This window comes from Cebidichthys violaceus, unplaced genomic scaffold, assembly GCF_023349555.1.
Source record: "Cebidichthys violaceus isolate CVI_PGR_0920_01 unplaced genomic scaffold, fCebVio1.0.p SCAF_14, whole genome shotgun sequence".
NCBI lineage: Eukaryota > Metazoa > Chordata > Actinopteri > Perciformes > Stichaeidae > Cebidichthys > Cebidichthys violaceus.
In genome coordinates this window covers 1491414-1515660 of record NW_027176307.1, presented here as the reverse complement: position 1 = coordinate 1515660, position 24247 = coordinate 1491414, and the positions used below count along the sequence as shown (strand labels likewise).

At 39.6% G+C, this 24247-nt stretch overlaps 3 protein-coding genes across 5 annotated transcripts; 2 read left to right on the top strand and 1 right to left on the bottom strand.

Moving 5' to 3' along the window:
* Window positions 1-3801: 3801 nt before the first annotated feature.
* Window positions 3802-9427, bottom strand: LOC137870770 (adenylate kinase 7-like). Its single transcript, XM_068708214.1, has 18 exons — window positions 9217-9427; window positions 8992-9126; window positions 8254-8368; window positions 8084-8178; window positions 7894-8004; window positions 7633-7716; window positions 7433-7521; window positions 7257-7347; window positions 6989-7066; window positions 6725-6874; window positions 6387-6515; window positions 6116-6221; window positions 5683-5811; window positions 5532-5597; window positions 5204-5401; window positions 4681-4898; window positions 4419-4577; window positions 3802-4319 (listed from the first exon to the last, which is right to left on the bottom strand). Exons 1-18 carry the CDS (start codon window positions 9298-9300, stop codon window positions 4284-4286), a joined length of 2073 nt encoding a protein of 690 aa, XP_068564315.1. The 5' UTR covers window positions 9301-9427; the 3' UTR covers window positions 3802-4283.
* Window positions 9428-14867: 5440 nt separating this feature from the next.
* Window positions 14868-19917, top strand: actc1a (actin alpha cardiac muscle 1a). The gene is made up of 8 exons (XM_068708426.1): window positions 14868-14972; window positions 16687-16841; window positions 16947-17075; window positions 17184-17379; window positions 17489-17650; window positions 18354-18545; window positions 19363-19544; window positions 19643-19917. Exons 2-8 carry the CDS (start codon window positions 16713-16715, stop codon window positions 19784-19786), a joined length of 1134 nt encoding a protein of 377 aa, XP_068564527.1. The 5' UTR covers window positions 14868-14972; window positions 16687-16712; the 3' UTR covers window positions 19787-19917.
* Window positions 19918-20468: 551 nt separating this feature from the next.
* LOC137870923 (inactive Rho GTPase-activating protein 11B-like) lies at window positions 20469-23520 on the top strand. 3 transcript variants are annotated; one of them, XM_068708424.1, is made up of 8 exons: window positions 20469-20773; window positions 20866-20962; window positions 21199-21455; window positions 22274-22425; window positions 22519-22620; window positions 22710-22883; window positions 22984-23074; window positions 23239-23322. In XM_068708424.1, the coding sequence occupies exons 1-7, from the start codon at window positions 20598-20600 to the stop codon at window positions 23040-23042; spliced, it is 1017 nt and encodes a 338-aa protein (XP_068564525.1). In that variant the 5' UTR covers window positions 20469-20597; the 3' UTR covers window positions 23043-23074; window positions 23239-23322. The 3 variants fall into 3 exon arrangements, with proteins under 3 accessions (XP_068564525.1, XP_068564524.1, XP_068564523.1); XM_068708423.1 differs by having other exon boundaries at window positions 22710-23074; window positions 23239-23520; XM_068708422.1 differs by having other exon boundaries at window positions 22710-23520.
* The last annotated feature ends 727 nt before the right edge of the window (window positions 23521-24247 follow it).

Sequence of the window (24247 nt, the reverse complement as noted above, 5' to 3'; positions counted from 1 at the left end):
TCAGGTGAAAGTTCTCATTATTACACTATTCCTGGCATCCTAAATGAAAGGTTTTCCATTGGAGACCGGCCATCATGGTAGACCAGACAGCGACCTCTGGCTGTGACCACTGTGGGGCTTTAGACTGAATGTTTTTTATTAACCATCATATTAGTATATGTAATAATAATGATAAAAGTGTGTTAGCTGTTATAATTGCTGTGAGGTAAAAGTAGTAGCAGAGGAGAGAAATGGTACAGTAATGATAGTCAGAGTGCTAGCAGTAATATTTGTAATATTTATAGCAGTAACAGTACAGTAGGAGTTGTACACTGTATTTAGCCGGTTAAGATGTCTCTTCCCAGCATGCTTTGGAGCCAGTGAGAAGTCTCAGTACAACAGGAGGCAGCTGGACCATCTGGGATGATGACTCATGTTTTCCAAAACGGACCTGAGAGCAAATTCAGCCTCAGCTATTTACAATGGATTCTCTACATTTCTCCGAAACTTTTTCTTTGAGAGTTTACAGTTTGAAGATGAAACTACTAAGGAACTGAAGTTGCTCAAGTGCATCATGGTACAAATTAACTCTAATTAGGGAGAATAATATCCTCCTTTTACAGCAGTAAAATACTGTAAACGAGAAAGGGGCTGGCTGACTTTGGGGTCCAGTAAAAAGCTGAACTACACATACACATATTGAAGACATGAATTACGGGAACCGTGGGTGTTTGGCAGGACATCTCGTCGTTTCTCCCCATAAATATGAAATTAAATGTCAGTGACAGAGCTGGACCTGCTCCCTGCCGGGGATGTCGGTCCTAGTTTGTCATGCCAGACCACTCTGCCTCTCGCAGTGTCACCAACAACACTTTTATTTTGGCTGATTGGGCCGACCCTTTGCCCTGTTGCAAATTACAATGTCTCTTGCCAGTATTTGACTCCCAAGTCATTTTTATTTAAGAAGCTGTCGTTCCTTTTTACTGTCACATGACCTCCACACTCAGCTGCACACCTGCTCCAAATTCCCTCATCAGCTCTCCATTTTTATTTCCTTGAGCAATTGTTCCCAGAGCATTTTGTCCTCTTGTTCCTGGCTTGTTTTGACACATTGACTGCCCTTTTTAAATTCTTACCTGCCTGTTTGGACGGCCTGCTTGTTTCCCGCTTTGAACAGCGACACAGCAGACTTTGCTCTTACCTTCCCTGTTAAGTGTCGTGCATTTGAGTCGTATTCATTGGATCATTAAAATGTGTTTCTCACAAGCAGTGGTGGCAGACATACTCAGGTCTTTTAGTTGTACAAAAGTAGAACTACAGTGTCGGAATACTTTGAAAAATATTTGCATCAACATCTACTCAAAGTAACAAATGTAGGAGTACTCCTTCTGAAGATTCATAATAATGTACATTATATCCGTATATTTACAATCCTGTAAATCCTGTTTAGCTTTTAAAGCTTTAACAACCTGTAAAATGCTATTCTTGCCATTTTATTGTGGTTTGTACATAAAGAGACTGTGTGACAGGAAGTGCTTAAGTTATGATTTAGTTTCCATATGAGCAAACAGCTTCTAATTAGCTGCTGGATTCCACAGATTCTCAGTCACAAAGAAACTACTTATCCAGACACCAGATTGACCTCCACAACAAGTAGGGCAAAACATTCTTATTTTATTTTACAATAATATCAGAACAAAGGCCCTTTTCCACAGCCAGACTAATGTATGTATAAAAGCTCAACAAAGCAAGACAATGCATGGTATAGCTCTATTGTATTTAGGTTGAATTGAGAGAAACAGAAACACGTAAACAGACATTTAAATACTTGAATACAGGCGCTCATTTCTCTTTTATGCCTCTGTCAAGTCTCTAGATAGAATTCCTGCACCACCTTGTGTTGAAAAAGCAGACTTGTAGCCTGAATGAAAGTTGAACAATTCACATATGAAAGAAATATATTTTGATAATTTTCTTAACGGTATGTATTATAGGCACACATTTTGTTTTCATTCTGACTTTTTTATGAAAGGAATAATTATTGCATTTCTTTTTAGTGATAAATGTCATAAACAAATGTAGCATGAGTAACCATGTTTTCCTTCAGCAATGTAAATTAGAAAGAAATATTGGAATGACGTTGACTTTTATCGAATGCATTTTTTATTAATTAGTCTGTAATCTGTCTCTACTGTCTCACCTTCAGCAGAAGATTGTTGTGTTAAATCTTTGCTGGATTATAACCAGTCAGCAGGGGCGTCGTTAGGCCTATTTTAGGTCCCCCCATTTTAGGGGGGCTGAAGGGGGCTGAAGCCCCCCTAAAATGTTCTTCAGCTCCCCCAAATAATTTGGCATTATTGGCTTTAAAATAAATTATGGCAAATGAAAGGGAATATTGTAGTGGGCTATGTTAACACTAAGCTAGCTAGCTAGCTAGCTAGCTATTTTGTTAGAAACTGTCTCCAGTGAGCAAGAGTGAACGAGCGAATTCAAAATACAAGAAATAACTATTGACATCTCTCTATTCTTTGCATTAATATATCGCTCTAGTATTTCGAAACAATAATATCAGTCCCTACACAATGTTGTTGTTTATAATCAGTTAATGGCATATTTGACACTGAACTAGTTCATCTTTATCTCAGTGATAGTGTCCAAATGAGCATAAAATATCACTGGTATGTAAAAACTACACGGACAACAAAATAGATGTAAATGTTGATCAAAATCGTAATCCCTGCTGCTCATAATAAAACAAGTAAACAACTCAAAAGTTGACACTGTCAGGTCCATTCTCCATCCATTGTGTGCGGTCCCTTTAAGAAATAGGATTTGGAAGTGACGCGGAATCGAAAGCTAGTTTATCCGTCTTTCCTTTACAAGCAGGAAAATTATTTCGCTTTGAGAAAAGTTAATATTTATGTTGTCAATTTTCACTATGACCCTGAAATGTTGTCTCTTGTGTTATCATATACTGAATGCAAGCAAAACTACAGAGCAAAATCACACTCTTTCTGATTGAACCAATCTATGAACTGTCTGAAACAATGGATATCCGCGGCCCCAAAAAAAATTGCACAAACATGCCCCTCCCCTTGGGGCTAAGCCCCCCCTTTCTTTGAATCCTAGAAACGCTCCTGCCAGTCAGCATGCTTCTTCCAGTAAGCTCTGACTCTTCATCAGATGGGAGCTGAGTCATGGACCAGATGGAGGCTGTAAAAGGACCGATCTGAAATGAGTGGAAACCTGGCAGAAATATAAACCTTCCTAACAAACACTGAGTTAAGAGAAACAGTGTTAGAAGTGTGTTATGAATGTGTATACTTATACCATATCACAATATACCTGCAAAGTATTTTATTACTCTCTATGTGTTTGTGTGCTATGTTAAAGCACAGTTTAAATTAAGGTTTTTTGGTTTTTTTATTCAACGATTTTAAGTATTTTGTTTTGCAATAATGAGTGTTATGCACACACAATTCTCTGGGTGAAGTCATTCATAGTTTGGCTTTCATATTCCCAATGTGTATACTTTATTTTCCACTTTGACGGCTAGCTGAGATTCTGTCTTGAACTACATCTGATTTCCAATCAATCGATGCGTGTATAAAGGTGTAGATCCTCCAATGGAGCATTTAACCTCTGACCTTCTAAAAAGGGCTGCAGGACATCTGGACAACAACCCATTCATTAGCAATCCCTGTATTTACATCTGCAGACTGGATGGGTTATTGTCAATGATACATTTACATAAATGAGATTTCTACTGATGGCTTATCAGAAAATGAGAAACACAATCCTTTATTAATATGTATACAGAATTTATAGTTAAAAAGGTGAGAAACTCACAAGCACTCATTAATGGTTTTCAAATGAATGACACACCAACCCAACAGCTGCTCTTATTAATGGCGTATGTATTATCTGACAAGGATTATGAAATAGTTTAGTGTCCATTACTAAAGTCATTAGTTAATATTTGTACATCTTTTATAAAGAGCGAGCTACTCTGAGAGTATTATTGAACACGGACTTATTGCAGAAAACCTTAAATAAGCGTATTATCTATGCCTGCTCAGTAAACTAACAAATGACAACAAAGGCACAGGTTTTATGAATAGAATCTGTGACATTAAAGTCACATCTACAGGGACAACCTTCTCATAAAATTCCTTCATAAATAATAAAAGCCTTTAACACTGATGCAACACTCTTTTCATGTTATAATCGTCTTTGATTGTATTACTGTAGGAAAGCCTCAAATAAATCACATGTATGGGATCATTTCCTCATTAGATTGATTGTTATTGTTGTTGGTTGTTCCTTAGCAGATGTTCAGCCTGCAAAAACAAAACATGACATATCAGCTGCTGCACCAATTCACTCGCACAGTATTTAACAGAAGGCCCCTATACGCTCAATATGAGAACCTCTAATACCAAAAAGTCGACGGGGTCCTCTGGTTTGATCTTGGAGCACTCTAACATGGCTTCAGTGAGCGAGGGCATCGCGTACTTCATCAGATAGTTCCTCAGAGGAAGAGAGTGAGCTTCCAGCAGCTCGCACTCCTGTCGCTCCACCTCGGACAAATTCCTCTGCTAATGAATGATGAAATATTTTGATCAGCTGATAGTATTTACAAGTCATTGTGTTAATGGAAATTAATGTCTACCATCTATGAATGCATTACACAACACCTACCCACTCCTCATACTGAGCAGCCATCTCAGCCAGTGCAGCTTCATTCCTACGTTTCTTCTCAGCAGCGTCTGCAGCCAGTTTCTGCTTCCTCTCTTCATCTTTCATTCTGTCCTCCTCCTCCTGCTCCTCTGGACTCAGGCCGTAGTTTTTGGGAATCCCCACTATCTCTGTGATCTTCTTCATAACATCTGGGTACTCTGAATCACCTGTGGTGACCTCTGGAGAGGGACAAGACACACTTACTGATAAGAAACAGACCCATTGAGAAGTGAGTTGGCAACCTCTACAAGCCTCTCTGCAGAACATTAAGTCGCTTGCCACATCGATTCATGGCACGAATAGGAAGATTGCGGTCTTTCTTAATGTGCCAGATGCTGGAAGGGGGGGAAAGACTAAAGTTTGTTTACTTGGTTTCTTAACAAGAGTTAGATGAGAAGATCGATACGACTCGCATGTCAGTATGGTAGAGCCAAATATTCTCTTGGTGGTCTAATATGAACTACGTGTCTTTTGAGGAGAGTACCAATATGTTCCAGGAGAATCTCAAGCTCATCAAAGTAGTCCAGCACGGTTTCCTCCGCGGTACTGAGTTGTCTGTATCTCATCAGGCGAGGGACAAATTCCTCCTGAGTGTAACGCATTTTCTCTGCCTCACTCTGATGAAGTCCCTGAGCTCTCTTTGTCAGAAAATCATCTGTGGCGTTGAGGACAAAAATATGCTCTGCAAAACATGAAACAAGAAGAATAAGAATGCTTTGTAATATTAGAGAAGTTTGGGGGATTGTCTGCTATTCTGTAAGAAGTGAATGGTTTGATTTGTGGTTAGCTAAAGAAACAAGTACATCAACAACCTGGAGTGATCTTCTCGTTGTACACGGGTTTTTTGGGCGTCAAATCCTGGTTCTCTGTTTCCTTATCTGCATAATAAAAACACCACATCTGCATTAGTGTTTTAATATTAATAAACATTACATCGTAACTAAATGAATGGATGAAACATACCAGAGAAAATCAGCTTTGCCTGCTCATAAGACTTAGGGAAGCCATCGAGAACAAATCCGTGGTTCCTGCATGGCTTTGAATTCAGCTTTTCTTTCAAAATGTCAAAAACTAGATGGTCAGCCAGTCGACCTAATGGACCAACACAGTTGTTAGAACCTAAAATGAGGAACTAAAAGACTCTCTATGCAACAACAACCCATCAATAATCCAGTACAGACATACCAAATGCAAAGGTCTCTGGTTTCTGGATAGGTTATTGAGTAATAACATGTCTCTTTCTGACTTTTAATATCTTACAGCAGTGTGATTAACAGTTTTAGTGTACAAGTTTGAATTAATCCAAAAGCTGCTGTAGTCAAACATCCAAACCACAACTTTTAATATCAACAAACCAAACTCATGTCTTATTTTGGGCTGTGGTTTTCTAACTAACCTGCATTCATTTCCATGCTATTGTTAAATTGTTCCAGTTGTTTCTCTGCAGCAGTCGCTACCTCTTCACTGTCAATTTCAGGGTCAGCTCCATTCACTATCTCCTTCTGCAGCAGAGAACAAGAAACACGAAAAATTTAAACTGAGTCTACATTTGTATTCTCTTAAATTGCAAAGACGGCCTTCCACAAGAGGGCAGTATATTTCCTTTAGCTACTTCACAGCAGTGAGAGAAACATGTAATCTGTCTGGGAGGCTTTTATTCCACTTACCAGCTGTGTGATCTTTTCCTCAATGACCTCTTGGATCTTGATGTGGTGTATTTGATAATGACTGCAGAGCTTCTCTGCAATGGTGGTTTTACCCACAGCTGGAGGTCCAACCAGGCAGATTCTGATTGGCTGTGAAAAATAAATGGGGAAAAAGGGAAATCATGGCAGCTTTTATCTAGTATCAAAATAGCTTTTAAGCCCCAAATACCCCGTCAATGTGTTTGTAATATAGTGGATTACTTTTCTGAAAAATTGTATCTGGGCATACTGTAGATCAGAGTAACAGAAATGATTTAAATATATTTAAATTGTTCCTGCTATCTGTACATAACACTCACAAGAAGCTGCCTGGTGTCTTTGTACTCCTCAACAATGCTCGCCATGTTTTCAACCATCCCAGCTTCAGACGTCCAGCGGAGACTGAAGGAGTCTTTTATAATAAAAGCATCCAGGCGGAGGTCGATATTAAGGTATTCCAATTCATCTGGCTGAAATAAGTCAAGGGTAGGAAAATAAATAGAAGACTTGAATATGCACATTAAGAGATAATCCAGACTAGATTCTTATTAATCTAAATTAAGAATAAACATTTCACACTGTACTTTAAAAGCCTTCATGGCGATGGCATCCTGCTCAGGTACTTTGTTCGTTTTTCCGGACCCAAGTGTGTCGCTTATCATCTGAAGGGTTAAGAGTCAGAGAATAAGATTAGTTTTGAAGCAATTTTGCAGTTCACAGTCGAACGCTCACAATAGAGTCCCCAGCTGGATTCTAATCAATATTGAGTCACCAGGTCGACCTACAGTGGTGTTTTACAACATCTTAATTTTCTTCAATGTATTGCTGCATTCATGTTTTCAATAAGATTACCTGTACAATGTCCTCTAAAGTGTTCTTGGAGCCATCGACGGCAAGAATGTACTTTGACTTTGGCTTGAGCTCAATGATGTTTTGGATCACTCTGAAAAAGAGAGACAATTCAGCCCTTCAGTAATTATCAAAAAATAACCACAGTGTATATGTAGGAGTACAGAAATTTAAATCACCCTCCAAGATCATTGACGTGAATCATGGGGATGTGATTCGTGCCCTGTCCAAAGAGAGGAACTTTTGGAAACTGCATCAACCAAGAGACCTGTTCAAAACACAAACACATATTTACAGAAGACGATATTGCAAATGAGGGTATAAGTATATACACAACTATACAATATACTGAGTTATTACATTACACATTAACACCTACCTTGAAAAAGTAGTGAAAGAGGTTCTCTCCTTTTCCGTACTGAAGACCACAAGCTACAACATATCCAGTAAGCTTGAACTTTTTCTGTAAGATTGGAAAATAACACAGAATCTGTGATGTTTACATGCATTTTTAAAGGCTTTGCTTAATACATTTCCTGGTAAAAAAAAAAAAGCATTAAATCCACGCAGTGAAAATGTTACCATGCTTTTGAAATATTTGTTGAGTATGTTGAACTTTTCATCCCTAAAGTGTACATACACCTCTACCCAGTTTCAGCACGAGTTTCTCCACATTATTGTGGTTTCTGAAATTGGGATGTGGCCTTCTTCTTCTGAACTCTTCCTCTGTTAGCAGAACATCTGGTTCTTCCTGAAGAGAACAATTACAATATAAATGGTTGTGTTTTATTCACAGGACATGTTGGAACCAGATGTTCCTACAGGCTCACCAGATTCTGTGGCTTGGTCATGGCCCAGGTCATCACACTTGAGACTAAGATGAACATTTTTCGAGACTTGAAGTTCTTCATCTCGGCATTAAGGGCTGTTGTAAAAGACAGAAAACAGTACATAATAACACTGCAATAACACTGTATAATAAGCCTACTTACTCCCTTACCGGTGATTGCCCATGTTGCTTCTTCAATCTGCTGTTGTGTAGCACTCTCTGAGATGTTGTACACCACTACGTCACACTCCAGCAGGCGCTCAAGAAGCTCGTCTCGAGTTGGCGACTACCAAAAGAGATTACATATACAATTACACATTGTCTGTAATTTGCATTGTCCAGAAATAGACATAATTTACATATAGTTATTATAGTTACTTGTTATGGCAAGTAAAAGCATTATAAAATACTCAATTAAGTAAAAGCCCTGCATTCAAAGTATTAACAGAAAAACATACTTAGCTTTAATGTTAAAACTTAAATCGTTTAAAACGAGGCTATTAAAACATAACAGTACTCTTTATCCAGAATGGCTTCTTAGCAGAATCTTATATGATTGCTATTGATGCATTTTAAAAGCAGCTTTTCATTGGTGTATATAAGGAGACAATTTTAACTATGGGGTGGTTCAATCTATAGCAATGAATCATATTGTAGGCTATGATTTGTAATTTATAAATCTGTAGAGTAGATTCTGAATGAATGCTAAAAAGTAGCCTAATATTAGCTCTTGTAGTGAGGTAGAAGTGATAATAGTATGTCATGTTATGCGCAAGTACCTCAAAGTCGTATGTAGCCTAGGTATAATGCTTGAGTAGATGTACTTTGTTACCTGTTGCATTTGAAAGTAAAGCCCAGAAACAATATGGATCAAATGTCCGTTTACTCGTCATTTAGCTCCTGACTCACCGTATAGTGTTCAAGCAGAAAGTTGTCTTTATCATCTTTGGTGGAAAGAGACACAGTTCCCACTATTTGAAAAGCAGGTTCCTCTCGAGGGGAGGCTTCTTCTTCCTCCTCGGCCACGCACGATGTCGATAGAAACTGTTGAGACGGTCAGAATGAACACTGTACAACTCGTAGATGACAAGCCATCTTTTACTACGTTCATTTATTTAGCTTAGCGAACGTTACCTTAGCGAGGTGTTTGGAGGAATATCTGTCGACGTCGTTGATAAAAATACGTTTGGGACGAGTTTGTTGCTTTTTGTCCCCCATTTTAAAAAAAGGCGAGGATTTGCGGTTCCATATGCCTTAAGCTTTTTTTGTAGTAACGATTAACTTTATGGCTTAAAGGAATTGTGTTAAAGCTCTTACTAACGAAGTAGTACAGCTAGTTATTACTGTTACTTCCGGGGTCCGTTACTATGGACTCACTTCGGTTGCTACGGGTCAGCCAATGAAATGCTACGCTGAGAATGCGTAATGTTGAGACGTCACGTGACTTTACGCTGCCACCCCAGGTGAAATGTTAACGCCTTTGTTTATTATTTTGTAGCCTAAAGTAGGCACATTTTAACATATTGAATCTAAACACACTTGAATATGACTTACTGTACATAATTATCATAGTCAACACTCATTTTTGCACATATGTAACATTTGAATTCTCCATTCATGCACCATGGCGTATTTTAATCCCATCATGCTGTTGTTGCATTAATATAATGTAACGTCCTGTTGCAGTTTTCAAAGAGAAGCTGTAGCCTTTGATATAGGAAACTTAAAACATCCGATCTGTGTTATTAGCCTTATTGTACCACTTTTTTTTACATGGTGTCACACAGTGATGGACAAAGTATTCTTATCTTTTACTTTAGTAAAAGTATCAGTATCACAGCGTTCACATACGTTCACAAGTAAATCTCCTGCATTCAAAAATGTTGCAGCTGGCAAAGGTGGAGCTCATTTAAATGACTTTATATACTGCTGGGGAGCTTACATTTTAACAATACATCACAATCTATTTGTTGGTTGTATAATCTAAATCTGTAAAGTAACTATAAATTAAAGCAATCTAATGAAATGTAGAAGTCTAAAATTGCATGAAAATACTCAATAAAGTACCTCTAAATTGTACTTATCTCTTGAGTAAATGTACTTAGTTACATTCCACACTGTAGTCATTATAGTATTCCTCTAATTCTCCTCTTTATTACCCCCCATCTAACTTCTGCCCCCTCATGCACACATATATACGTGCGCTTGTTTATCCCGTCATGGCGCAGGACAATGACACGCTGACATGGTAACTTTCAAAGCACCCCATATATTTATAGAGCTGACATTATCTGAGAAACCGCTGGCAGTGCTTGATGGTGTCTGCTCTCCAGGTCCCAGCACTTAGTAAAACACACCCTATTCAAAGCACAGCGATTCTGAAGGGAACTGCTGTATGGTTGTTTCTTGCCATGTATAGTAAACCTCTTAAATTAAATTGGGATTGGAAGTCCTGCAATTCCTGAATTATCGTGTCATGCTGAGACGTGCATTTCAAATGAGTTTAGAAATGTTATTCATTGCCATCACAATTTAGCTCCCAATTGGACCGTCTATTTATAGCCCACTTTGTAGCTTAAGTTGTCATAAATAGTAATTGAATTTGAGTGAAAAGTGAATCCTACAACCATTATTTTAGTGTGAATTGGACAGATATTGTTGTCGTTTAATAGCTTCGTAATTAATGGCTAGGCGATACTTATGCTATGGTTAGGCTAAAACACTTTTAGGCTTGTTTTTGCCTTTCTTTCTTTGGTACTTGCTGTCATATCTCTTTTCCCAACTGATTTTTATGACACAATTCCCCTAACTTGATTGGAGGTTCATTCAGATCACCTGTTGGCTCCTAATTAAGAATTGAGAGCAGCTTGGTCCATTTCCCCTCTCATCAGGGTGTGATTCCGCCCTTTCTTTAGGACTTAAGAGAGGTTGCTCTCCTAGGTCATTCTGATCCTTCCTTTGCATAATACAGACCTAATTTCAGCTATTATCATCCAGAAACTCTGGTCTTTAGGCCCCTATGAGACTTGTTTGCTGATACGTGATTATGAGTATTATGAAACCTAGCTAGAGTCAGTTTTAAAAAGCACCTTCCTACTTTTACCTGCATCAGGGCAGACTTCAGTGCTATTCATGCAAGAGTTTGTACTTGCTCATTTAATGCCTGCATGCTTTATTTAGATTATTGGTTTATTTCCATTGAAACCCTCTGTATGTCCTTATCATATGCATTTCCTAATATTTTTTTCATTATTCAGTCATTAACTGGTGCTCAGGGTTCTTCCAGATCAGCTGGAATCTGGGGAATCAGTACCACCACAGTTAAAACAACATAAACAATGAGAGGGGTCACATATAATGATATACAGAGAATAATGAGTTTTAGCTCATTGTTTAGCTGTATGGCCCACTTTACTGTTTTGGTTCACTCTCACCACTCTCATTCAATCGTTTTTGGCTTTAGCAGGCAGTTTCCTGTGAAAAAGCTCTCAAACCCTGCTCAAAGACAGCCTGACACAGTTAGCAACTAGCTGGTGAACAAAGTGGAGTATTTATCAGCTAAAGACAGAGATCTTTCCATCAGTAGTTGGTTGAGACCAACAAACCGCTAAAAGAGAATAAATATTGACCAGAAACATTACTCAAAATGAATGATAATGCTGCATTATAACTGCTAGATGTGTAACTTGCCATATCAGCTTAAAGGTGATGATGTCAGCATTGTGTTCAAAACTTATTTCTGCTGCCCCAAAGCCATTACAGAGTTGTTGTTTTTTTTAAATGAATGTATCATCCGATATCTGATTTTAAAACTTATTAAAAATCAGCATTATTATTGGTCTTTAAGCCAGTTTGTTTTCGCTAATGTGATTGTTGTGATTATCATGTCAACCAGCAGGCAGTTTGTCAAACGGTGCCGAGCCAGCAGCTGTTAACAGCAGGCATGTGGCACATTTCGATGACTGCATGTTGACTGTCAATGGCTGTTTACTGAAACGTATTCCCCTGCAGTGACGAAGTTAATTGTAATCCTCCGGTGCTATGGAAGTGTGAAAAACATGATAATCAGATAATCAGTAGTTTTATTGTTATTTAAGTAGCATCTATTCATTTTATAATCTTGAAATTAGTACAGTAATTTAACTGAAAGTATTAGCTTGATTTTAGCAAATTTTACAATCCTGATCTGGTGGTCAAATTATTTAAAAAAAAAAATCAAATACCAAAAAATCCATTATAATTTCTTACATTTATTGCACAAATGTGCCATCTTTGCAGAAAATGTGAAACAAAATGCACCACCTTAGTTTTCCTGTGCTCATTTTCTTTAGCCATTGTAGCATGTACCAGTGCATCCTCAATAGTGAAACAACTGTCGAAGCAGGACTTGACTGTTAAAAAAGCAGTTGTTGCTAACAGCTGCTGAGGTGTGTGTGTGTGTGTGTGTGTGTGTGTGTGTGTGTGTGTGTGTGTGTGTGTGTGTGTGTGTGTGAGCGTGTGTGTTGGAAGAGGTAGGGGGGTCCAGTGCAGAGGGGGCAGCTGTCATATCAGACAAACTCTGTGCTTCCTACATGCCCGTATAAGGACGAATGTCCCTCAAAACCATGACCCATTTAAGACCAATCTGCTTTATCCTGATAAAGACCTGGGGATAAAGATAGGACTCTGCCAAAAAGTACTTCCCTAACTTGAAGGGAGCTGTTGACAAAACACAGCACCGGTTTCATCCAACGGAATGTCTCTGACTCCTACATTTTGCTCAACAATGTGAAGCATTTGTTCCCTTTACTGAACAAGAGAGTCTGTTCCAAACAAACACTTATTGAAGCATGTATTCCAGTAATAACGTGTGTAGTTTATGTAAATATAGACTCAATCAATCAATTCAATCAAGAATCATTAAATCAAGCACTAACACACTAAGCTTGTGTCTTTCTGTTTGTAGTTTTCTTTTTTTTCTTCTTTAATTTTTTGTGTATGTTTGGATTTGTTGGCTGCGGTTTGCAAATACAACTTTCAAAGTTGGGCCCATCTCCCCAGCTCAATATGGGTTGGGGGTGCTCTTCCCTGGTTTCATTCCTTGAACAAAGGACTTTCACCTGGAAACCACTGTTCATGTCCCGTGTGAAGCCAAAAATTGTCATGGACTTATTTGACCTTGACCGTAGAGGAGCTTCATAGTTTAGCGCTGAGCTACCAGTGCGTTAGAAAGTGACGCCAAGGAGTCCGGCCGCACGTTCGTATGTGACGAGTTAGGCTTTTCACCAGCAGGTGAAAGCCTAACCCAGATTCACTCTTGTTTTGGAACAAGTTTTAAATGTGTTTTTATGGTGTGGTACAGCGACTTTTACTAAAGCAATGCTTCTTTCACCACTAACTGTTGTTGCAGACGATCAGAGGGCAAAATAATCCTAAAGGACTGCATTCACTCACTATCTCTAATGCTGCTGTAAAAAAAAGTATATTTTGAAGCTTCGCTGTGACCAGAAGAACAACATGTAATCCATGTGTCCAACTTCAACAACAGGATCATCATATGCTTTTATGTCCTTGGTTTCATAGATGTATGAGGTTGCTTTAACTCTGCTCTTCTAGATTATTGTGTCGGTTGATTTTTCCTTGAACCCTTACAAGAACCTTCACAAGACATAAAACAGACTGTGATGATTCATCTGGAAATTCACCCGAACAGTTATCAGTTGGCAAAGATACACAATGTGAAAGTAGCTCTCGGTTATGTAAATGCTTGAAATAGAAAGAGACAAGTAGGTTAGTAGCGTTTCCCTCTGAGGTACATTACAGCACACGGCTACAAATGGAATATTTCAACATGTTGATGTTCGTGGGGGGTATTTACATTCTTATTGCACTCACAGTGGCCTGATAGGGCTCCTGCATGGGGACGTAAGCATGGGGGCAGTGCGAGGTGACGAATAAGGAGCCTGAGCTCCGGCCGAAGTCTGTGGCGACACGCAGCCACTGGCAACTGTTACACTCCATTTCCCTAAAAGGAGACACTGGAGCCAATCAGAGCACAGAATCACCTCCCGTCGCTCGGCGCACAGGCCGTCCCAGAGATCTGTCGTCTACTGGAGTCCTGGGCCCTGGCCTCAGCCCGATCCCACCCCCACCCCCCCTCTTACTTATATTGCCTCTCAGCTGTCTGGCATGTTTTTGCCCCCCCTACTCCTTCCACACACATGCAACAACACTGCCAAACTGTCACAGGCAGGTTCCCCTTAGACGGCTCCTTAACCAGATTGCTGCAGACAAAATCTCCTCCCATTACCGTTGCACCCTCCAACCACCAACATCCCCAGTGCCCTGCTTGAGCTTAGTCATATTAACACTTCCTTAGGGACCTGAAATGCAGCTCCACAGAGCATGAGTGGCAGAAAGATGCTACTAAGTATGAGGAAACAATCTGAACTGATCTAGCTGATGATATCACATGTTGAGGGGTTTGTCTCTCTGACACATTTAATTTAGAGGGCATTAATTGATTCTGAAAGAAATCACCTAAACATCTAAAATACAACTAAGATGAAAGGCTACTAATGTACACATCATGTATATTTGTCTCAAATGGGTATATGGTTTTATCAACCATCCATCCAGGCAAAAGTAATCTTTAAACTTCTCACTACTCCTCACTTCTGTCCTTGGACTTTCATCTCCAAGGCGACATCTCCCCAGTTTGATGGCGTCTGTGACACAGTATCCACTTTACTGAATCATTTTGCTAAGCAGCACTTAATTTGGGCTTGTGTGAACTCCTGAGCCCGCCCACTGGGCCCCCAGCCTCAGGACGCCAGGACATATTTAAGGACCACTTCGAGCCCCTCGGCCCTTTGTCCCAGTGGAAACTCCAGTCTTGTGGTTATAACTTGGTGAGTCCCTTTTCAGTCTTCTTACATTTATTGTTTGTTTCTTTGGACCATAGGAATCAGGGAGGATGGAGGATTTTGTTTACAGTTTTAAGTTTACTGATTATGTGTTGTTGGGAGAAGGATGAGGGTTGAGCGTTAGAGAGGGGGAAGAATTTGAAAGAAAGATAAAAACTAAAATTGGTGGTAAACAGTTCAGAGAATTATGGAAAAGTCATCCAGATTGACAGTGAGCTGCACTATGCAGACCAGGAAAGACTCTGAGTTTTAGGATGCAGTGATGGGATGCGTGTTGTGAAGAGGCAGCTCTGACTCAACGTAGATACACAGAGAAAACTTGTTAGGTTTCATCAGTATTGAAATACTTTTAGATTAAATAGATAATGTTAAATTTAATTTAATTATACCAAAAAGCACCAAACAACTCATTGAATTACAGTGAATATTTACATAGCAGGGCTGAAAACCCTCTGAGGTTAACATTTCTAACGCTCTACTGAAACCCACAACAATCAAAGTCTAGTCTTCTTATCCTGTCCAGGACATGATACACATATATTTTTATCTTGCTGAGGCTTTCCTGGTTAAATGAAAATGGAAAAGGTAGTCAAGTATTTTTTTCCACATACAGAGTGGTAAACTAAAAACCCCAGCATACCAATTGCCTCTCTAAATAATGTTGCACAAGGTTAACACTTATTTATTCTATATTTTCAACAAAAAAAGAAGTTATACTACCTTGGAATGACAAGACTATGTTTAGTTGCAAGTATAGTTTAAAATGTTGAATTGATGTTGAGTTAAATTCAGAGATTGTTGTTCTTAAGCTCTGGTGGAAGAAGAACCAAACTCATATCTGCAATGAATGGCCTTGATTTAGAAAAGTTTATAAAGCATTCAACAATATTGGCCCGACGTATCAGAGTCAGTTTTGGTGGAACAACGTTAGAGGTGAAGTTTAAGAGTGGACCGAGGCAGTTCATTCTTAATATTTTCAGTTATAACTTCATAATTGGCTCATTTAGAGTTTTGTCAAAGTACAATTTTACTGCATCATAAGCATCATTTGCAGTACAGAAGCTGATTTCCATAAAAACGTTACCAATAATGCATCAATAGCCATTTAAATTGAACGTGCAAATGTTGATTTGGATAAGGGAAGCCTGTATGAGGAGGGAAGATGCAGGATGCAGTGGGGATGCGGTCTGCGTCCAGGGATCCTGGAGGGAACGGGGCACATGGTGCGGCTCCAAACAGAGGAGTCCACTATGTGGCGACAGCTGAGACGCTGGCCTCCTCCTGCCTCTTGTCAAAAGACACACCTCCTCAGCTGTTAACTGGCCCCGGCTTAACGATGAGATACAGAGGACGGGTTGTGGGGGCAGAGGAGGGTGACAAGGGTCCCGAGGCTGAAAATAGACCTGAGAGTGTGCGTTGGGGGGGGGGGGGGGGGGGGGGGGGGCAGGCCACGTCCCGTTTTGGCTATTCCGGCAGCTGTGAGACTCAAAGAGGAGATTAGAGCACTCAGACATGTCTTCATACTCAACATAGTGCTGCATTGTTTGTGATATGACACTTTAAATGGAAATATTACACATTTAACCATGACAGTGGTATTGTTTCCTCAATGAATCACCTTGATTTACTGAAAGTTTGTTAAAAACCTTGATCCAGACAACATAGCAAACTAAAGTTTAGCCTGTGTTTCCATCCACAGAAGGCCCGACCCAGAAAAGACCAAACATGTGTGACGACGACGAGACCACCGCCCTGGTGTGCGACAACGGCTCTGGCCTGGTCAAGGCTGGGTTCGCCGGTGATGACGCTCCCCGTGCTGTCTTCCCTTCCATTGTTGGACGCCCCCGTCACCAGGTAGGAATACTAAAGTTTCTGAAAAATAAACATTTCTAAAGCTTTGTTGCAGGCTGTCTGTAAGTGTCTATGTTTTCTGAGTTTATGTTTGCTTTGCGTTCTCAGGGTGTGATGGTGGGTATGGGTCAGAAGGACAGCTATGTGGGAGACGAGGCCCAGAGCAAGCGAGGTATCCTGACTCTGAAGTACCCCATCGAGCACGGCATCATCACCAACTGGGACGACATGGAGAAGGTGAAGGAAAACCGCAATACCTTAATATGTTTCCTTGTATTTGTGATTAGAGCCTGATTGTGAGTCACTTCTGTCCCTGACATATTCCTCCCTGTTCCTGTTTCACAGATCTGGCACCACACCTTCTACAACGAGCTCCGTGTGGCCCCAGAGGAGCATCCCACCCTGCTGACCGAGGCCCCCCTCAACCCCAAGGCCAACAGAGAGAAGATGACCCAGATCATGTTTGAGACCTTCAACGTCCCCGCCATGTATGTGGCTATTCAGGCTGTGCTGTCCCTGTACGCCTCTGGTCGTACCACCGGTGAGTCTCAAACCGAGGACTTTAACTCTTTGACTGTGCAACATCGCAGGACCATTCTAAAACACACACTCTTTATGTCTTCTGACAAACTGCTACTTTTTGTGGACAGGTATTGTGCTGGACTCTGGTGATGGTGTGACCCACAACGTGCCCATCTATGAGGGTTATGCTCTGCCCCACGCCATCATGCGTCTGGATCTGGCCGGTCGCGACCTGACAGACTACCTGATGAAGATCCTGACTGAACGTGGCTACTCCTTTGTCACCACTGGTGAGAAGGAGCCAACTACTAACTGGAAACCCAAAAATGGATAACCTATAAGATTAATAAGAAAAAAAAAGTTTTAGGTTATTACTGTAATGATTAAATGTACTTAGTTACTTTCCAATTAAATTGATAAATACGATATACCTACCCAAATCTAATTAAGAGATTATGATACTTAAGCTTTGATCAGAATAAAAACCTAACTCATAAACGCAATGAATGGCATTGATTTGAAGTGTTTTTTTCATAGTATTTTCAATAACAACTTCATAGTTGGCTCATTTAGATTTCTCTCACTGCAATAGATTGCTGCAGGGATGACTTACTTTTGTATAACTAAGTGGTTATGTTGCCTAAATCTAAGCAAGTGTTTTTGTTTGAGATACATCACCTTAACATTTACCACGTGTTTGCTGCTTCCATGCACGAGGCTACCCAATGCGCTAGAAAGTGACGCCAAGGGGTCTGACAAAGCATCAGAATGGGATGAATTGAAAAGAGAATGTGATGCAAAGCCCCATTTTATTTCTCATGAATTATACTTTTTATTTGTGAGAGAAACTCAAAGCCTACTGAAGTCCTGGCTCCAGAAGTGAACACAGAAAGCTGTTCGTAGATTATGTTAGCCAGTGCATGCAGTAGGCTGGTTCATAATGTTGTCATGTGAGATTAACAGACTAAACTGTGATTATTATCCTCCCTCCAGCTGAGCGTGAGATCGTGCGTGACATCAAGGAGAAGCTGTGCTACGTCGCTCTGGACTTTGAGAACGAGATGGCCACCGCCGCCTCCTCCTCCTCTCTGGAGAAGAGCTACGAGCTGCCCGACGGTCAAGTCATCACCATTGGTAACGAGCGTTTCCGCTGCCCCGAGACCCTGTTCCAGCCCTCCTTCATCGGTGAGTCATGACAGCTGCCCACCAACACCCACACACTGTGACCACCGTCACCGTGTCAAATTATATTTCATGTGTACAGTGAAAGGCATCTACTGACTCAGAAAGGCACAATAATTATAGGCTACAATTTCAGCTTGACAATAACGAGAATACTTTTTAAACAAGACATTTTTCACATAATGAGATGACAAAACAATAATTTGATTTACGAAGTATTGATTAAAATAAAGCATCAGTAAAAAAAAAAAAGGAATCTTATATGTTCATACATTTCTATTTATTTCTATAAATTATAATTTATTTTTTATTAATTATTTACTTTACTTTACTTTACTCATATTTAGTATTATATAAACATTTCAAAGATGATTTATAACAAACTACACTGTAGCTTTAAGCACGTTTAAGTGTTTATTAATCTATCTGTCCATTTGGCAGTGGAGGCTGGTGTATGTGCAAATAAAGAATGATAACATAGTAACTAGTTTGAATAATATAAAATCTGTCTTCATAAGAGATGGTGTAAATGTTGGCAAATAGTGTTCATTAATATAAACTTAAACTAAAGACAGCCTTATATCTCCTTGTAACTACATTATAGTGTGTTGTATAACTCATTCATTAATTGTCTATATTGCTTATAAATGCTAATATAGGGGGTAAAAGTAAAACCGTGTTTATTTTATAGTTTTCTCTAAACAATTTTTTTAATAATATTCTTTAATTCTTTTACGTTTTGCTTTTTTTGTTCTTTTATTGTTAATTACTTTGTATACTAGTCTTATGAACACTCTCCTTTCTCCTCTCACCTGCCCAGGCATGGAGTCTGCTGGTATCCATGAGACTGCATACAACAGCATCATGAAGTGTGACATTGACATCCGTAAGGACCTGTACGCCAACAATGTGCTGTCCGGTGGAACCACCATGTACCCCGGTATTGCTGACCGTATGCAGAAGGAGATCACCGCCCTGGCCCCCAGCACCATGAAGATCAAAGTGAGCCTTAGCGATCAGCACTGACTGGTTAAGTCCAGCTGACAGGACGTTTAGTATGTCGTATCGTATCCAACCTGTACCTCTGCTCCTCCCTGCAGATCATCGCTCCCCCTGAGAGGAAATACTCCGTCTGGATCGGCGGCTCCATCTTGGCCTCCCTGTCCACCTTCCAGCAGATGTGGATCAGCAAGCAGGAATACGATGAGGCTGGCCCATCCATCGTGCACAGGAAGTGCTTCTAAATCTCCAACCCACACCAAAAGAAAAAAAAACACACACACACCAACTGCACCATCCATATTTGTATTTCTACTTTGCCTTTTGCTGTATATACATGTTTTGTTGTAATAAAAATAGTTGCTTTTAACTTTAATTTGTGTTGATTTATATACTTTTTTCACTATGTGAGATTAAAAAAGACATTTTAGCTTAACAACAAAGGAATGACAAACATAGTATTTTCCTTTTTTGAAAAAAGTAAAAAACTTACTTCATCTAAAATGCTGCTTAAAGGAAAATATAGCCTCAGGTGAGTTAAATCATACATTAAATAATAAATAAACATCTCCCCCCTCATACACATAAAGTTGTCTTAATACTTAAAGTGTTGCTAAAATGTTGACCCACTTCTTTTCCTTATCTTAGTAGAGTATAGTCTCAGTTTAATTTACAAAAGTCTAAAGTGTTCCACAGCTGAACAATTTACTTTTATGATAAGATTGAGAGAGATTATTTTGTCCTTTATTATATATTGGAACATTTGACCACAAAACATTTCTTATCAGTGATTTCAATATTCAGAATGTATAGGCAATCAGAGCCATCACCACCCTAAAGGTGGAGCAAAAGTTATTTTTAAGTTGAAAAGACTCATATCTACCACTTTCCCTATGTGTCCTGAACACAACACTTTTCCTTCACTTCCTTGTCACCTGAGCCACAGGTGATATGGATGAGCATAATAAAGCCGGCCTCCTTCATTCACCAGACATTTCACCAAGTGAGTAAAGGAGATTCTTGGCGTTTTAGTCAAAGGTTGTTGAACATTTCAACATGAAGGTTACAGACAGTAATGTGATTCGGTTTCACCTTCAAGTTTTATATGGGATTACTGTAAAGAGCTTTGTGAAGAAAAAGGAGAGACTGTCCGTCAGTGGTGCAAAGATCTTTGGTGTTCCTCTGGAGAATTTACCCCGTCAGTACATTCCTGAGTTTGGACTGGTGCCCTGGTGAGTATAAGTAATATAAGGATGTTTATGAGCTTAAACTGGGATGTCAGGTCCCAGGATTAATGCTTTGTTTTTAACACGTTGTGTCTCAGCTTTTTGGTGAATGCTTGTTCATTTCTACTGGAGCGTGCTGGAACTGTTGGCCTGTTCAGAAAACCAGGCTCTCTTCCTCGCATTAAGACTCTCCGGGTAAGATTTGAACCGTTTGACCTCGCACTAATATAAGTCCTGCTGGAGCAATAGCGCCGTGATGGTGGTTTGAGGAAACACTGCTCCTTATCTGATCTGGTGTGGCTTTATTGTGGCAAGATGTAAATATTTTTTGCCATTCTTTGTGTGTGTGTGTGTGTGTGTGTGTGTGTGTGTGTGTGTGTGTGTGTGTGTGTGTGTGTGTGTGTGTGTGTGTGTGTGTGTGTGTATTGCAGGCCAAGTTGAATAGAGGAGAGGGTTGTCTGACCGCATCCTTCCCCAACGATGTTTCAACGCTCATCAAACAGTTTTGCAGGGAGCTGCCGGAGCCTTTGTTCCCCTCTGAGCTCCACGCAGCTCTGCTCCAAGCCCAGGCGCTGTCCAGCCTACAGGACAAGACTTCAGCCCTCCAGCTGCTGTCCTGTTTGCTACCCGCCAGAAACGCCTCCTGTCTGAATTACCTGTTTGACTTCCTCTCTAAAGTCTCCCAGAGGTTTGAGAGAAAACTTAACAATGTGGGGAAATCAAACCCTTATAGACAAAGAGTGTTTAGAGCACATGGAGGTGCATTAGTCTGCTTACATTAGTTCACTGGAATAGATGAGTAACAGTGGGATGAATTGAAGCTAAACTTGATTTTATTTTGGATTATGATCTGCAGTTAGCCCAACAGATAACACAAATGTTGACGTTGGGAGTGTTGATCATTTTTCTTGGTGACTGCTGTCACTGATGCCTTGGTCATCTCAGTCAGCTGTTTCAGTGCTTTTAACACTTAACACACAACCAAACAGCAATGTCGTGAATATTTGAACTGTTTAATGTCAGAGAAAGCAATATCTAAAGCCACCTGCCGTCGTGGTTCCCAACTATTTGCGACCCCTTAAAATTAAACAATGTATGCTTGTAATCCCTCATCCAGATTATGGTTTTATTGTGGATGTTGTGGAATTATGAGCAGTTCAAACATCAAAATACTTGTTTCCTTTTATGATTATTTCATTTGTCTTTAGAAGCCTGAAGAGAATAAAGTATCCATTGTTTTCACAAGAAATTGCAAAAATAGAGAAAAAAGAAAATAGATTGGTGTAACAGAAATATTTGTCTTTGCGTACCTGTAATCATCTTGAGACCCCTCAGATTTATCAAAGGTGGGGGTCCTGAACACAGGTTGGGAACCACTGATCTACAGTGTGATAGAAGTATAATTGGCTTAAAGTTATGGGACAGGATTCCACAAATGTGAAGTGAATGTACAAATTATTTAAATTCCATGTGTTTTCCTCTTTATTCTCTGTTCATATGCGTCAGATGCACCGAAAACTTAATGACCAGCCTCAACATAGCCACAGTCTTCGCTCCGTGTCTTTTACCGCCTCCCAACAAGGCAGAGATGTCTGAAAGGCGATTTGAACTCAGAGTTCTCGTCTTGCGCACCTTCATTGAAAATCCTCACCTATTCGGTAACAAAATCATTCAGTCCTGACGCATTCTTTTAAATAATGGTGTTTTGGACAGACTGGATATCTGCAACTTTTAAGATCTTCTCTCTATAGGTGTGATTCCTAAAGCTGTAATGGACAGTATGGATTTTCTGATTAATTTCCATCCTCTGAAAGACGCAAAGAGAGGTCGCAGAAAAAGACACAGTTTCAAAGGTAAAACACTAAGCTATCAGAAAAATGGAACGGTGTTTTTGCCTTTTCTCAACTGAACACTTCAATTGAATTTTCTCGAATACTTACAGCGATGTGGTCTGTGAAGACAGTGCCCTGGATTCACGGGCAGCCAAAGGACAGACCTCCAGTCCCTGAGCGGAGTCGAGAGTCCACCTCAGGGGACAGAGTGCCGCTCAGGAGAAGCCTCGGCCTAGAGACTTTCCCTAATGTCCTGCTGTTCAGAACCTGTATGCCTTGTGCAGGTAAACTCAACGTGAAGAAAGAAACCGGCCGTAATGAATGTGACTCAATCAATGTGAATCATTTTGGAACGGAATGTGATTATATCAAAATTGTTTATAGAACAAGGTTTCAGACCTGCAATGGCTTTGTTAGACAGTCACAGCCCTGTTGGCAAATAGGCATGCAAGACCCCACAGGAAAGACCAGTAAGGTAAATGATAAAAGCATTTTCATTCATTTTACAGGACTAATAAGATGGAAGGGAAATGTAAGAATGTTGATAATGAAATCCGATAAACATAAATGTGATGTTTGTGTCTCTTTTTTTTTTGTTTTTGGTGATCTGCGTTTGGGTCATTTTCCAACATTCACCAGAGGACAGGATGCAGACGGCTCTCCTGTGCTCACTGGTGACGGGAAAGTGCAGCTCACACCTTGGAGAAGATGTATTTCCCTGTAATTTTTTTTAAATATTAAGTTGTCATGTAGTTTTGCCCCACATTACTGCAGCATTTTAGGTTTTATTTATAATGTGGCTTGGAACTGTTTAATGTCTTAAATATAATGTTATTTTTTTACTTTTTAATAAATGTTTTTTTTCACTGTTGTATGGATGAACTTCCACCATAGTTTCATAACAAGTGAATAAATGTTTTTTTCCCCCAAATTTATTTCTCTTTTACCTATGTATGTTATGCATTTTATTATGGCTGTTAAGTGAATATGATAAGGTGATGTCTATCAATCACATTATCTTTGATGCAAACCAAATATTCAAAATCAGGAATCCATATAGAAGAATTCTAAAAGTGCATATCGGTAGAGGATTAAAAACAAGAATTCAACAGTTGCATTTTATTTAATTAATCATATCAAGTAAGAGATTCCCTGACCACAGAGACCCATGCAAGCGATCCACATAAGAAGTTAAACCAGTGCAATACCAGTAATGGAGAATTATAAAAATATAAATGATACAATGGCAATATGAAAGGAAGTAAAATAGAGATACATATAGAAGGAACATATTTTGGTCTGATTTGTCTCAATTTTAACACTGGGTGTGTCAGCACTATGCATGCTGATATATAATGTATCATTCTAGCATTCTAAAATGATTAGATTAGTTTTCTTCCCATAAATTGTTTTAAAATGTTTTGATGGTCTGTTATGGTCTCAGTGAGACTTCTTACAGTGCTTTGTGGGGCCCTGTGCAGATGATTGCCACAATGTAATAGCCAATGAGAAGAGAGGATTTTTGGTATCTTAGCAACTGCATCTGAACCGTGAAGTGAGGTGGATTGCGTCCTCCTGCAAGGTTGCATAACAGGCACTTATGATGACAGTGTGAACAGAGTGTTTTTCCTTCAAAATAAAGTGGGAG

Excerpts from the sequence above, each read along its gene's own strand:
- LOC137870770 (XM_068708214.1), bottom strand. The coding sequence starts at position 9,300 with ATGGGGGACAAAAAGCAACAAACTCGTCCCAAACGTATTTTTATCAAC. Across the intron at positions 8,179-8,253 it reads AGCAACATGGGCAATCACCG|CCCTTAATGCCGAGATGAAG; the intron begins GTAAGGGAGTAA and ends CTTTTACAACAG. Across the intron at positions 5,598-5,682 it reads GGCAAAGCTGATTTTCTCTG|ATAAGGAAACAGAGAACCAG; the intron begins GTATGTTTCATC and ends TTTATTATGCAG.
- actc1a (XM_068708426.1), top strand. The coding sequence starts at position 16,713 with ATGTGTGACGACGACGAGACCACCGCCCTGGTGTGCGACAACGGCTCT. Across the intron at positions 17,651-18,353 it reads CTACTCCTTTGTCACCACTG|CTGAGCGTGAGATCGTGCGT; the intron begins GTGAGAAGGAGC and ends TCCTCCCTCCAG. Across the intron at positions 18,546-19,362 it reads GTTCCAGCCCTCCTTCATCG|GCATGGAGTCTGCTGGTATC; the intron begins GTGAGTCATGAC and ends TCACCTGCCCAG.
- LOC137870923 (XM_068708422.1), top strand. The coding sequence starts at position 20,598 with ATGAAGGTTACAGACAGTAATGTGATTCGGTTTCACCTTCAAGTTTTA. Across the intron at positions 21,456-22,273 it reads CTCTCTAAAGTCTCCCAGAG|ATGCACCGAAAACTTAATGA; the intron begins GTTTGAGAGAAA and ends CATATGCGTCAG. Across the intron at positions 22,426-22,518 it reads TGAAAATCCTCACCTATTCG|GTGTGATTCCTAAAGCTGTA; the intron begins GTAACAAAATCA and ends TTCTCTCTATAG.